This window comes from Leuresthes tenuis, unplaced genomic scaffold, assembly GCF_036924035.1.
Source record: "Leuresthes tenuis unplaced genomic scaffold, fLeuTen1.0.hap1 SCAF_12, whole genome shotgun sequence".
NCBI classification, from domain to species: domain Eukaryota; kingdom Metazoa; phylum Chordata; class Actinopteri; order Atheriniformes; family Atherinopsidae; genus Leuresthes; species Leuresthes tenuis.
In genome coordinates, this window is record NW_027325366.1 from 8,804,914 (window position 1) to 8,818,304 (window position 13,391).

Sequence of the window (13,391 nt, forward strand, 5' to 3'; positions counted from 1 at the left end):
GAAGTTCTGAAAGTGATTTATCTGGATAGTCAACTCATGCATACAAAATTATTTCACTGCAAAATATTCATGATTGATATTTATTTAGATAAGCAAATCACTCTGTTTCCTCGGAATCTATCAATGTACTGTAGAGCTACAAGTAGGTACGAAGGTTGAATAATAAGTGAATACATACAGTTTAGAGGGAATGGACATGATGTCATCAGACAGGTGAAAAACATGTAACTGTACTCTGTAATCTCCCACTCAGAGGCAAAAAGGAAGTCATCTTAATGCTTGTAGACAGTTTGCTTGGCTTCAAAACACCTCTAAAATGGGGAATAGCTGTTTTCATTGTTTTCATTTTAGAATCTTACAAAACTTGAAGAGTGAAGAGCCAATTGGATTGTTGTAATTCATCAAGACAACTGGAATCCAGGCTTTGAAATGTGGATTTGTAGTGAAGATTTTGTGCATTGTATGTTAGATCTTTAGTGAAAGCCATTATTGTAGGCTTCAATATTTTGAAAGAGCTTAATATGAAATTTTGAATTCCTCAGTAATAATCTGTGTGAACGGGGTGTTTTTGTATTTGATGGAAATGTGTGTAGCAACGCTGCTTTTGGTCTGCATTGGGAATGAAGGTTAGATGTCTGGTTGACATGACTACTTTACTTTAATATTAACGGGAGCATTCTGAAAATGAAATTTGTTCATAAAGTGATTAAATGTTTGCTCCAAATATTTCAGATTAAGTTTATTGTTGTCATTTTCATGGGTGGATAAACACTACTCCTAAACTGCATTTGCGATACTGACCACCAGGTTTATGTAAAATGTTTTCTGAGTAAACAGGAAATGTCTGATGACAAACCATGATAAAGAGGAAAAAAGTGTGAGGCCAAAATGTTTTAACTGTTTCATGAGTCATAACTAACATTTCACATAACATTGGTTGCATAGTGGATTTGACATTTTATTATTATTATTATTTCATCCATGTCAACAGTTTTCACACAAAGGTTTGAATTAAATTAAAACTATTTGTAAAGAACCTGTCTGTAGACAACTACAGTGCTGATTAGGGTATTTGTCACCTTAATTTTCCTGACAAATCCTGCCTCTGAAGTATGACAAGACATCTAAACCTCCAGTCTTTGCCTCATGAATTTTGCTTGCGAGACCAACAACCTTTTATCCAAAATGATTCACTTGTAGTTATATATTGAATGTTTTTGCCACTCAGGGGGATGTGTCTGTGTTGTCTAGATGGGTGTAATGCGATATTAGTACCAAACTGTAAATAAATGTATATATTTTTTATATAGAAACCATTTGTACTTACAAGTACATTTTAGCATCCTAACATGCTCAAGAAAGATGTTTCTAAATTTAACAGTACAGAGTGACCAAATGCAGTGTATACAAGATACCAGCATTTATACTGCATATGCAGTTTGTTTTAAAGTACTGTTTGATGCAGATAATGGCAACATTTTGATACAAGAAATTATCTTCTAGAATTAGTTTATGAGTTTGTTGTCAAGATGTCTGTCCTGTTCAATTCAGGAAAAGTGCAGTTATAGGTGATAAAACTGAAAAGATAAAACTAGTATGTAAGGCTTTCATTGTTTCACCTGTTTTCAATTATTTTTGCTATGTCCACACTTGAGGGCACTTTCCATATATATTTAATGGCAGGTTTTGTATTATGAATGATGAATAATCATTTAAACTTTGTGGAAATGGCTCTGTTTTAATTAAATCTGTTTTAAATAAATCTAAATATATTATCACTCTGTTTTTACTTCATTTTCTACTGCATTTTTTAAATTCACGTGCATTTTGATCACCTCCGCTGTTATAATTTTATGTTTCTCACCTTCACCCACTACAGCATGTGAATCCTTTGGAGCCGATTGCAACAAAAGAGTGAACATCAGCTATTTACAAATCTATTTAATTCAGTTAGGAATTTAATTAACAGAAGAAAATTAAAACTGGTCTGAAATATCTTACATTTTTTGCAACAGGAATGAAATTCTTATATTGTGTTACTTCAATCTTGGCTAGTTTCAACATATATTTTTAGTTATGTCCCCTTGAGGTATTAAACTCCTGCTTTGTATCCATTATTAATTGCCTCTCAGACTGGGAGGCTAGGATCGACAGCCATGGAAGGATCTTCTTTGTGGACCATGTGAACAGGACGACCACATGGCAGCGTCCCACTGGACCTCCCGCCCCGCAGGGCCTGACCCGCTCCAACTCCATTCAGCAGATGGAGCAGCTTAACCGCAGGTGGGCTTTGAAAAGAAAAATTACTCTGATGATGGGAATGATCATCGGGATATCTTATTAATGAGCAGTGAGAAACACTATATGGACATATTTAGTAGCCCACAGAACTCATGGTCACCATTATTAGAAGTTGCTTTAAATAGACAAGGATGCAAAGCAAAATTTGGCACCTAAAAGAAAAAAAACTCTAGATTCCGTTTTTATGTGTTCTTTTTCAAGTGAAAGTAGCCTATGGTTGGCTCTTTATGTCTTTTTATCTTTCAGTTGTTTAACTAATATATTTTTGAATGAACAAAGGTAAAATCTTTAAGAGGAGAAGAACTTTTCCCTGATTCTGTCCCCATTGAAAAATCCCCATTTGAATATATTATTTTATTATTTTCGGTATAGACAAGGAGTTTTTGTCTATTTACGCTTTATCACAGATATCAAAGCATCAGGAGGACAATAACCAACAGTGATCGATCTGAGGAAAGCTCAACTGACCTGCTTCCTGAAGCAGAGGGTGAAATGATGCCCCACTCTATTTCTGGTGAGTTTCAGTAGACAAACATAGAAACAGCATGGAGAAAAAAACAAAACATTTTCGATGACATAAGCTGCTTTGAGTGTCTTCCTTGCCTGTCACGTTGACTTTATCTTGAATTTGTTACAGAGTACCGTCGAGAAAGCGCAGTCGCTCATTCCAGCGGCCGCTCGCGCCTCTCCCTGCTACTCCAATCACCCAGCGCCAAGTTCCTGTGCAGCCCTGACTTCTTCACCGTGCTGCATTCTAACCCTGTCAGTCTGACGTATTTATATACAAGACATATTTTAAGCTCAAGAGTCAGAGCTCTTAGGCTGCTGGCAGAACAAAACCCACTTTTATTATCACATATTATTGACATTTTCATCCATTTTGACATTTTTCTGATCTGTGTTCTGACTCCGCTCTCTTTACACCAGAGTGCCTACCGCATGTTTACGAGCAACACCTGCCTGAAGCACATGATCAGTAAGGTGCGCAGAGATGCTCATTACTTTGAGCGCTACCAGCACAACCGCGACCTCGTCACCTTTCTAAACATGTTTGCCAACAAGCAGCTGGAGCTACCCCGGGGCTGGGAGATGAAGCACGACCATACTGGGAAGGTGGGTTTCTGTGCAATTGGAAGGTCTGCCTTGACAAGGGATAACGCTTACCCTGATCTATCCTGTAATTATAATCTCTGGTCAGTTGTCCAGTAGTTTAATATTTTTCTTTTTCTAAATACTGCTTTTATCAGATCTGTATTTTCATATCTGATCTGTATTTGGATCTCAAACCTCAGCCCTTCTTTGTGGATCACAACTGTCGCTCAACAACCTTCATTGACCCCCGGCTACCCCTCCAGAGCTCTCGCTCCACTGGGCTGCTTGCCCATCGCCAGCATCTGAGCCGCCAGCGCAGCCACAGTGCTGGAGAGGTGAGAGACAAACCACCACACCTGGATTCAGCGTAAAGGCTCACACAGATACAGGATGTTAGACACCAGTTTGGAGGAAAAAATACTTACTAAGTTTACGAATTGTAGCTACAGCCAGGGTGCCTCTATAGCTCGTTTGATAGTGTTGCATAAGCCTTAAAGCCACATTGCAGCTAGCCTGGGTTTGATTTTGATCCAAGACCATTTGCTTCGTCTCACTCACACTTAACTGTCAATATTGAATAAAAGCTAAAAGCCCCACCTAAAAAAGAATGGCCAGAGGTCCTGTAGTTAGCATGACATAAATGAGATCAGGCCTGAAAATGTCAAAAAGAGTTATCTTTTACCCTCAAATGCATTATTACTGTTTTCAGTTATTATAGCACTAAAGAATTTCACAACCTCACACTGGAAAAATGCTTAGTTATTTTTAAAATCAGACTTTCTAGTTTGAAGCACGCTTGTGTGTAAAACAAGTAGTGTATTGTACTTCAAATGAATCGTAAAGGTAAGTCGTGGAAGTTTTTCCCCTTCCTATTACCTCTGATGAGAAATTAAATAGAGACTTCTCTTTTTCTGCTGGCCGGCCAACTTTTTATTTTCGTTGCAAGGAAAAGGTCAGTCCAACACCTCAGCGATTACGGTGGAGAAAAGACCCAGGACAAAGGGTAGCTAAAACATATATACCTGAGGAAGGGGCTTTAATCTGTGGGGGTCTTTTGTTTTGACCGTCACCTTACCACACCACCCGGGGGGATGTCTCACACTCGGAAGAGGCAATTAAGAGGCAAATGATTAAAAACAATTATTGTGTCTGGGTGTTAATTAAGAGGTAAATGGTTAAACACGATTTATGTGCAAACATTGAATTTACCATTGCACTGTCATTATAGTTCACAAGAGAAATCTAAAGTCTTCTTTGATGTTCTCAGTATCAGATAATGAATTACTCTTTTTTTATATGAAGAGAGCTAAATCATCGCTCCTTCATTATTACTACTATCTTTGATATCATCTCTCTAGTCAAAGTCCAGACGTCGATCCAATTGAGATGCTGTGGTGGGACAGCTGTGCATCAATGAATACCTGCTAACCTCAATTGATTAAAGTAATGTTGTAAAGAAGAGTGGACCAAAATTCCTTCACAATGATGTGAAAGAATGATAACATACAGAAAATGATTAATCCAAGGTAATGTTATTGAAGGCGGTTTCTACAAGCTATTCAATCATGGGGTGCATTTAGTTTCCACGCACTGCTTCTGGAGTTGATTTGGTTTTTGCTTGATAAATAGCATCAAGGCATCAAATGTTGTTGGCCATCTGAGGTTGTATTTACCTAATTGTAAGCCTTGTTAAGGAGCATATTGCTTCTTATTATGTCCTGATATCTAAGACCTTCTAAATGAAAGAGAATATACTCTGTTTTTCATATGACTATAAGAGCTATAAGAGCCCAGAGGCAGAGTTGATGTCAGAGTAAGTGATTACTGATTGGTGGATCATTCGCAGAACTAGGATGTGACCTGAACTGTAGTGTTTACTTTTATCACAGGTTGTGGATGACACTCGCCAAAGCAACCCACCTATAATCCCTCGTCCCTCAAGCACCTTTAGCGGCTCCAGTCGAAGTCAATATGATGTGGTTCCTGTTGGTAAGTTGTTCTTTACTGTTCATAAGCACAAACAAGGCACAGAGCGCACTTTTCTGATTTCCTCTTTTCCTTCCAGCCTACAATGACAAGATAGTTGCGTTTCTACGGCAACCCAACATCTTTGAGATCCTTCAGGAAAGGCAGCCTGAGCTTGCCAGGAACCACTCCCTCAAGTACGCCTCTCTACCTTGTTACTATTGTTTTTCTTTGTTTCCCTTTTTAACCTCCCTCTCTCTTCTATTCAAGCCTTGCTCACCTCCATAGCCTTTACTCTAATCATCATCAGTCAACTTGAACACATGCTTAACCTTTAATCCTAATGGATTGTGTCTATTTAGCCTCTGACAGGTGTGTGTGTATGTGTGTGTGTGTGTGTGTGTGTGTGCGCGTGTATGTGTGTTTGCAGGGAAAAGGTACAGTTCATTCGCAGTGAGGGAGTCAGTGGACTGGCTCGTCTCTCTAGTGATGCTGACCTTGTCATGCTGCTGAGGTGAGTCCTGCAGATGTGTGGCTGAGTCACAGGATCAGCAGCTCAAAATTATAACCACTATGTAATACAGTAATATCAGATTGGTACCTTATGTCACCTTTTGGAATACTGCTCCTCAGTTCAATTGATTTAATATGCACATATAGTAATTTAAGCCATAAGTTGTATAAACAGTCATGGTTACCTGCTGAGTCACTCTGAAGGCTGCCTTTTCTGCTGGTTTTATTTGTGTGTCACATTAAGCTTCACATGTGTGTTTGTGAATGTCTGACGTAAAGTCTAATTTCCATTTTATCAACCGTATTGATATTAAACTGTTCTCAGGTGTGAGACTTCATCACTGCTGTATATCTAACTGAGGGTTCCTCTCTCTCTCCTGTATTCAGCTTATTTGAGGAGGAAGTGATGTCGTATGTACCACCATTACTCCACCCAAGTTATTGCATCGCTTCTCCTCAGAGCTCGCCTGGTAAATTTCTGTCTCACTCTCTGTCTGTGTCATCCCACATGGAGTCTCATTGCTGGCACACTCATAAACACATTTTCATTAAATTCTTACCTTTTATTAGAAAAAGAAGATTTAATAAAAAAGGTTTTGGTTTTTGTGTCTCATAACAAATAAACATTTCCTGATATAGATTGTGAGGATAACAGAAAATATGAATACACTCATTATATATACATACATTACAAGAGATGGGAATAGAACACACGTGTTGTTACACTCGTTCACACACTTCCCTGTTAACTTCTATATCCCACTTTCCACACACGTTAAGTACCTACAGAAAAATTTGTGCTGACCAAACGTGCATTCTTGTAAATTACTGATCTTATCAGAAATGTATTAGATTGTTTTTTTGGTATTAAACTGTGCAAGAGCAAATTATTAAGATTTATTTAGAATTTTCTTATTCTTATTTTGAAAATTTATAGTTGATTATTTTACATGCATTTTGAGGGACAAGTTATTTAGATCAGAATATTTTTTCTCTCAGTTGAATTTGTTTGGTCACATACAGTTCCCAAACAACATGTACAGTGTAGTCAAAGATCATAGGCACCAGCATTACGCACGCTACACAAACCTTTGTCTATAGAGATTGTACTTTCCATTTCTTATCAAGCTTATATTTTGTTGAAAATGCATAAAACTAACATACTTACTACTCGCATTAAGCTAATATTCAAAAGAGTTCACCTAACTGATTTTCGAAATGTCCAAAGAAAGGTAGTGTCTGATTTGTCTATTGATTATTACAGATGCCTCCACTCATGTAATCAATGAGAATAATCTTTACTGTGCCTATATGTCTGAGGTACACTGGAAAATTTCACGTGGAGAGAGAAATGCAAAGATGATTTGCTGAATTTTAATTTATTTATTTCCATTTTCAATTGATTTACGGAACTGTACTTATTATTTAAGGGTAGATGGTATAATTAAAAAAGAAAGCATGACAGGAGGATCCTCAACACTATCAGTGCATTAATTAAAAATGTCTACTTATATAGACCTGTAGAAAAAAAGATACTCAGTGGTTGTTTCAGTTTGTAACTTTCAAACAATCTGATTATGGTTCTTAAGGGGTTTGCAGACATTAATGGATTTCAACTTGGTTGAGCAGTTTGTACAGTAGACAAAAGTCCCATTTACAAACCTGGTCCCATATACAGGTGTTGCACATTCAGCTGTTGAGCCCCCCTCACTCTGCAACTAAATGTAGTACTTAACATTTAAGTTTTGGTAAAATCTTTAAAGACAAATGATTACAAATTGAAGCTGATCTGATCCGGTATTATGATGTACGGTATTACTGATTAGGGTACATTACATGTCCTTTAACTGACACACAGAAACATACTTTTGGCCTTGAGCTGACTTATTACCAAAACATTGCCTTGTTAAGTGATATGCATTTTTCCTCTTAACCTGATGAGAGCTGATACAGTCTGATACAATCCAGGATTAACCAGCATCCAGCACTTCTGGTTCTCTGATGACATACGCATTCAAGTTTCAACCTATTATTAAAATTTTATATATTTTCAGTCTCCTGGCATCTGCTTGTCTGTGTGTTGCCATCCGTTTGATGTGTCTTTACATTTATTATATGTCTTTCTCCCCTTTCTGTTTTTTCCTGTGTTATTCTGTCTTTTCTGTTTCTCTGATTCGCTCATATTTTTGTCTCAGGCACCCAGCGAGCAAACGCTCGAGCTCCAGCTCCATATAAGCGAGATTTTGAGGCCAAACTGAGGAACTTCTATCGAAAGTTGGAGACAAAAGGTTATGGGCAGGGACCGGGGAAAGTCAAGTAGGTTTCAACTTTGCATATATCTTAGCTCATGTTATATTATATGCAGTCCTGTGAAAAAAAAGTTTCACATATCTGGACATAATGAAAAAATAATCTGGTCCTTACCAGGTCTTAGGTTTAAGTATATATATACCTTAGACAAACACCACCACATGATATTTTACATAATTTCATTATTAGCCAAAATGCACTGTTTAAAAAAATAAGTGGCAGAGGGATGATTTGATTTCAGATTTGAGGCCATCTATTCATCAGCTAAAGCTTGGATGAAATTGGGTCATGCGTCAAGATAGTGATCCAGTGATTTTTTTAGTGGCTAAAAAAAGAAAAGAATCAAGGTGTTGTTGTTGCAATAACCCAATCAAAGTCAAGACTTTGGCCTGATTAAAATGCTGTACCTTAAGAGAGCTGTGCATAAACAAATTCTCACAAATCTCAATTGATGCAATGTTGTAAAGAAGAGTGGGCCACGATTCTTGTATAATAATGTGAGACTGATAACACCATGCAGAAAATGATTACTTTTAGCTACTGCAAGGTATTGAATCATTAGGTTAGGCTTTCAAATATGATTTCAAACACTGCCTCTGCATTTTGGCTCACAGTAGTTTTTGTTATTAGAATACCACAGTGTAATATGTCATCTGTTGTTGTTCATCTAAGTTGCATTTACCTCAATTTAAGACCCCATATGGTATTGACAATTCTTTATGTTGAGATTTATAAAACTTGGAGAAGGTCCATTTCTTTTTCATGACTATCATTTTTTCAATTTTTTTTTCTTTTTTTTAACATTTATCAACTGGAAAAAAGATTGTATGTCAATAACTGTCACAGCAAGAGAAATAATAGACATTTCCATCAGAAATTTAAATGATTTATTCTGTAGAAAAAAAATTCTTCAGCATAAATACTCTGCTGTTACAGAATGAGTCAGCAAATAGCTTATCCTTTTATTTATTGTTCATTTATGCCCAAGCCAACAATGGACTGACAAACCAGTATTTTGTGCCAATTGAAAGCCTGATTTTAACTCAAACTAAATTCCATCAAACTTTTGTGAATTTTCACTAGAGCACAAAATGTGTATTAATTTGCTAAAATATTTTCAAATTGTTTAACAAATGATTGCCCTAATGATTAATGTTTTTATGGAAAGTACATTTTTGTGTGTAGCTTTTGAAAACAAACAGAGTGGTGTGGTCAGAAAGTACAGAGCTTGTAAAGTGGAGAATGTACTTGACTGGGAAATTCTAAATATTGGCAAACATTATACCAGTTGAAGCTAATTATTGCTTTCATTATTCTTTATTTAGAATCATCTTTTTCAGCATTGTTGGGTCAGTGTGCATGTTTTTTTCTGTGCTTGCTCCCAGGCTCATCATACGCAGAGACCACCTACTGGAGGACGCCTTCAACCAGATCATGTGCTACTCTCGTAAGGATCTACAGAGGAGTAAACTCTATGTGAGCTTTGTTGGCGAGGATGGGTGAGCAAGACACTTTTTATTCCCATTTCATCTCTGTATCAGGTTTTAGATAAGATATGATGCCCACACCAATTGAGGGCAAACATTTGTATAGCTACACAGTTTATATGAAAGTTCCAGAAAAAATGAGCAGAATTAAAGGGAACTGATTCGAAATAGCTTTATTGTATGTAACTACATTTGAAGGTGAATTGATCTTATCTATGTGCATTCAAATTAATGTCAATGTTGAGAATCCTCCACCTTCTTTGAAAAGCTGCTATAGAGGCTACTGACTTAAAAGTTAGGATGCTGGATCCTGGTGGAATAAACTCATGGTATGTGTGTTACAGGCTGGACTACAGTGGACCCTCCAGGGAATTTTTCTTCTTGGTGTCGAGAGAACTGTTCAACCCGTACTACGGATTGTTTGAGTACTCAGCCAATGACACATATACTGTCCAGATCAGCCCCATGTCAGCCTTTGTGGATAACCACCATGAGTGGTAAAGTTTCTATATGTTTGCAAATGTTGATGTCATGTGTCTTTATGTGCTGATGTTCTTTTTATGTCCTAATTGCTGTGTGCTGATCCCAAAATGAAAGCAATTTGCAGCGGGCTGTGTGGAAATTTGGATCAGCAATCTTTAGTTCACTCGTCGATATTGCCTCAGTGACATTGATTAAATGGAAGGATGGATGGATGAATGGAAGGATGGATTGATGGCGAAATTGATAAATACGTCTGTGAACAACAATACAGGAAGAATATTATATCCTGAAGAGGACAACAGAGTTAATATCCATATCTTCAGGGGCTTATTTCTCATGCCCGATAGATATGGAGGCAATTATTAGGTTGATTAAGAGCAAAACATATTCTTGTAGTAACAGCTTGAGATGTCAGAGCATTATTGCAGCGGGAGGTGGCTGCTGGATCAGGTATGACTCAACATACCTAATTTTTGCTGTTGGTTGGGCTCTGTGTCACACTTTTAAGCTCTGTTCTGACTCAGTCTTCTGTTCTGACTGTGAACTTTAGATGCTCTCATTTCTTGTCACCATCTAGCGAGTCCTCAGTCCAGGAAGTACACTTCAAATTGTTTTGTAGATAAGCCTGTTAGATACAGCATGACTGCACAATGTAAGTAACAAATATTCTGGACTGAGTGGCACAATGTTTTGCAGTAAGATAACATTTAAAATCAATTTGCTTTATTGTTCAGACTGAGTAAACACAATCTGGCATTCAAAGAACAGCACATCCCACGCCTAATTTGAGAAATCAATCCAGTTGCGATGTCAACACTTGCATTCTCATGTTTTTTTGTGTCCAGGTTTCGCTTCAGTGGGCGCATCCTGGGGCTGGCTCTTGTTCATCAGTACCTGCTGGATGCCTTCTTTACCCGTCCGTTCTACAAAGGACTTCTCCGCATGTAAGCATCTCTCCCTCATTTACTTAGTAAGATCTTTTTTTTGTCCAATCTGTTGCTGGTGATAACTTTGAAAGATTAACGGTAGCGGAGCCTACCATTAAAACGCTTCAAAACCATAACCAGTCACTTCTGGATTGGATCGACAACCTTGAGAATCGCTCGCGGAGAGGTAACCTCCGTATATTAAACATCCCTGAAGGCAGCGAGGATGGCAAGGACCTCGTCAAGTTCACATCCGAGGCATTGATGCAAGCGATGGGCCCCGACTTTTTCGCTGCGCCGCCTGAATTGGAGAGAGCTCACCGCACCCCGACCTCCAGATCCGGCCGGAGATTCCACCCCCCGCACGTTCTTGGTCTGTTTCAGAAAGAAGCTGCGTTGCGCTGGGCCAGGAATCACGAGCTGACGTACCAAGGCACCATTATAAGAGTTTATCAAGATGTCGGCGCGATGCTCACTAAAAAGAGAGCTGCGTTTAACAGAGTTAAACAAGCCTTGTACCAGAGGAACGTCAAGTTTCACCTGCTTTGCCCGGCCCGGCTGCGTGTAATATACGAGGATGACGTGTATACCTTCGACTCGCCTGATGAAGCTCAGAAGTTTATAGATCAGAAGTTTCTTAAGGAGTAAGGCTATATATGTCGCGGCTTGGTCTGTGCAGCCTGGAGATGGTTAACCACCTGAGCTTTTGACATGTAAGTTTACCTCTTCAACCCATCACGTCAGCCAGCGGTCTGAGGACCCGAGGTATGAACACTCACTGACGTTACTGCTGGACTAATCGGTATTATAATGTACACAAGTACACATCTTGAACTCTTATACTGTACAGACCACTTATGTTGCTTTTCAATACGTATGTTATACATGTTCTCATATATGCTCATTTGTTTTATAGTTTTTGTATTGCTCAACCATCTTATTTTTCAAATTTTTTTATTTTAACATATCATGATCACTGGAAGCCTTCCTGGGCATAAGTGTCAAGATAATGTATTGCCAGAAGTTTTTGGAAATGGTGTTTAGCTTTCAGCTTGCCTCCTTAACCAACGGGAGAAGGACAAGTATAGGCCTAGTTCTAGTACTGTTTTTGTTTTGGACATGTAATAGGGTTACGGGAAAGGACACCACCACATTTTTACTACAAATGTTCACCTTAGTTCACTTAAGAAACGAACATAACTGTGTACTTCACAACCAATGCTTTAACTTCTCTTTAATTTCTACTCTTTTCATTTTTATTTCTCATAGTTGAATATGAGAGATGGTATTGATGCAAAGAGGGCTGCTATACGATTCATTAGCTGGAATGTAAAAGGTTTAAATGGGTTAAAGATCAAGTCAGACTAAAAAAAGGGTGGGTGGGGAATGTATTCCGTTCCAACCTTAACTCTAAAACCTGTGGAACAGTCATATTGATTCATAAAAGACTCCAGTTTAGTGCGACCACTGTCATCCCGGACCCACAGGGGCGATTTGTAATGGTTTCTGGACTTCTCTACCATAAGCATGTGGTTTTGATTAATATCTATGCCCTAAATTGCGATGATGATAAATTTATGTGGAAAATAATTTAATTAATTCCAAATTTGAACTCACAACAGTTGATATTTGGCGGCGATTTAAACTGTGTAATGAACCCGATACTAGACCGTTCCAACTTTAAGTCTACGAACATGTCTAAAAAGGCCAAGCTGTTATCAGCCTTTATGAACCAGATAGGAGGTGTCGACCCCTAGCGTTCGTTTCCACAAAGCAAGTCCTTTTCTTTTTTTTCCTCTGTTCACCATTCGTTTAGTAGAATAGATTATTTTTTTATTGACCAGACTCTTCTCCCCTTTGTCACAAACGCTGAACTATAGCTGAGTCAGATCATGCCCCTGTAATATTAGACCTTGCATTTCCTTCTTACAAATTAGAACGACCCTCTTGGAAAGTAGAGAGAAATCTTCTGGCTGATGAGACTTTTTGCGAAATGATCTCCCAAAAAATTTATGGCTTTATAAATTCCAACAAAAAAGATGTCACCTCCCCTTCTCTTTAATGGGAAACATTAAAAGCTGTAATCAGGAGTGAAATTATATCATATTCTGCTAAAACAAATAAAATTAAAAGAACAAAACAAGAGGAGCTCATTAAAGCAATAGCTATGGTTGATTCTCAATACTCCACCTCTCCCTCCCCTGAATTATATAAAAAGAAGCTGGACCTCCAAACACAACATAATTTGTCATCAACTGAAAAGACAGAATGTCTCCTATTAAAATCACGGGGGTATGTCTATGAGCATGGCGAC

General features: G+C 38.0%; 2 protein-coding genes across 5 annotated transcripts in view; both read left to right on the forward strand.

The window, feature by feature from the left end:
• pgap1 (post-GPI attachment to proteins inositol deacylase 1) overlaps window positions 1-13,391 on the forward strand; it is a 113,041-nt gene that overhangs the window by 68,026 nt on the left and 31,624 nt on the right. The window lies entirely within an intron of this gene.
• Window positions 1-13,391, forward strand: part of hecw2a (HECT, C2 and WW domain containing E3 ubiquitin protein ligase 2a) — a 56,853-nt gene that overhangs the window by 27,138 nt on the left and 16,324 nt on the right. For all 4 annotated transcript variants that reach the window (XM_072396527.1, XM_072396530.1, XM_072396529.1 and 1 more), the window contains 13 exons: window positions 2,133-2,283; window positions 2,709-2,815; window positions 2,939-3,063; window positions 3,229-3,414; window positions 3,594-3,728; window positions 5,283-5,382; window positions 5,459-5,555; window positions 5,789-5,872; window positions 6,259-6,341; window positions 8,067-8,187; window positions 9,567-9,680; window positions 10,013-10,165; window positions 10,997-11,095. In XM_072396527.1, coding sequence (XP_072252628.1) covers window positions 2,133-2,283; window positions 2,709-2,815; window positions 2,939-3,063; window positions 3,229-3,414; window positions 3,594-3,728; window positions 5,283-5,382; window positions 5,459-5,555; window positions 5,789-5,872; window positions 6,259-6,341; window positions 8,067-8,187; window positions 9,567-9,680; window positions 10,013-10,165; window positions 10,997-11,095 — 1,555 coding nt within the window. The remainder of the gene's footprint in view (window positions 1-2,132; window positions 2,284-2,708; window positions 2,816-2,938; window positions 3,064-3,228; window positions 3,415-3,593; window positions 3,729-5,282; window positions 5,383-5,458; window positions 5,556-5,788; window positions 5,873-6,258; window positions 6,342-8,066; window positions 8,188-9,566; window positions 9,681-10,012; window positions 10,166-10,996; window positions 11,096-13,391) is intronic.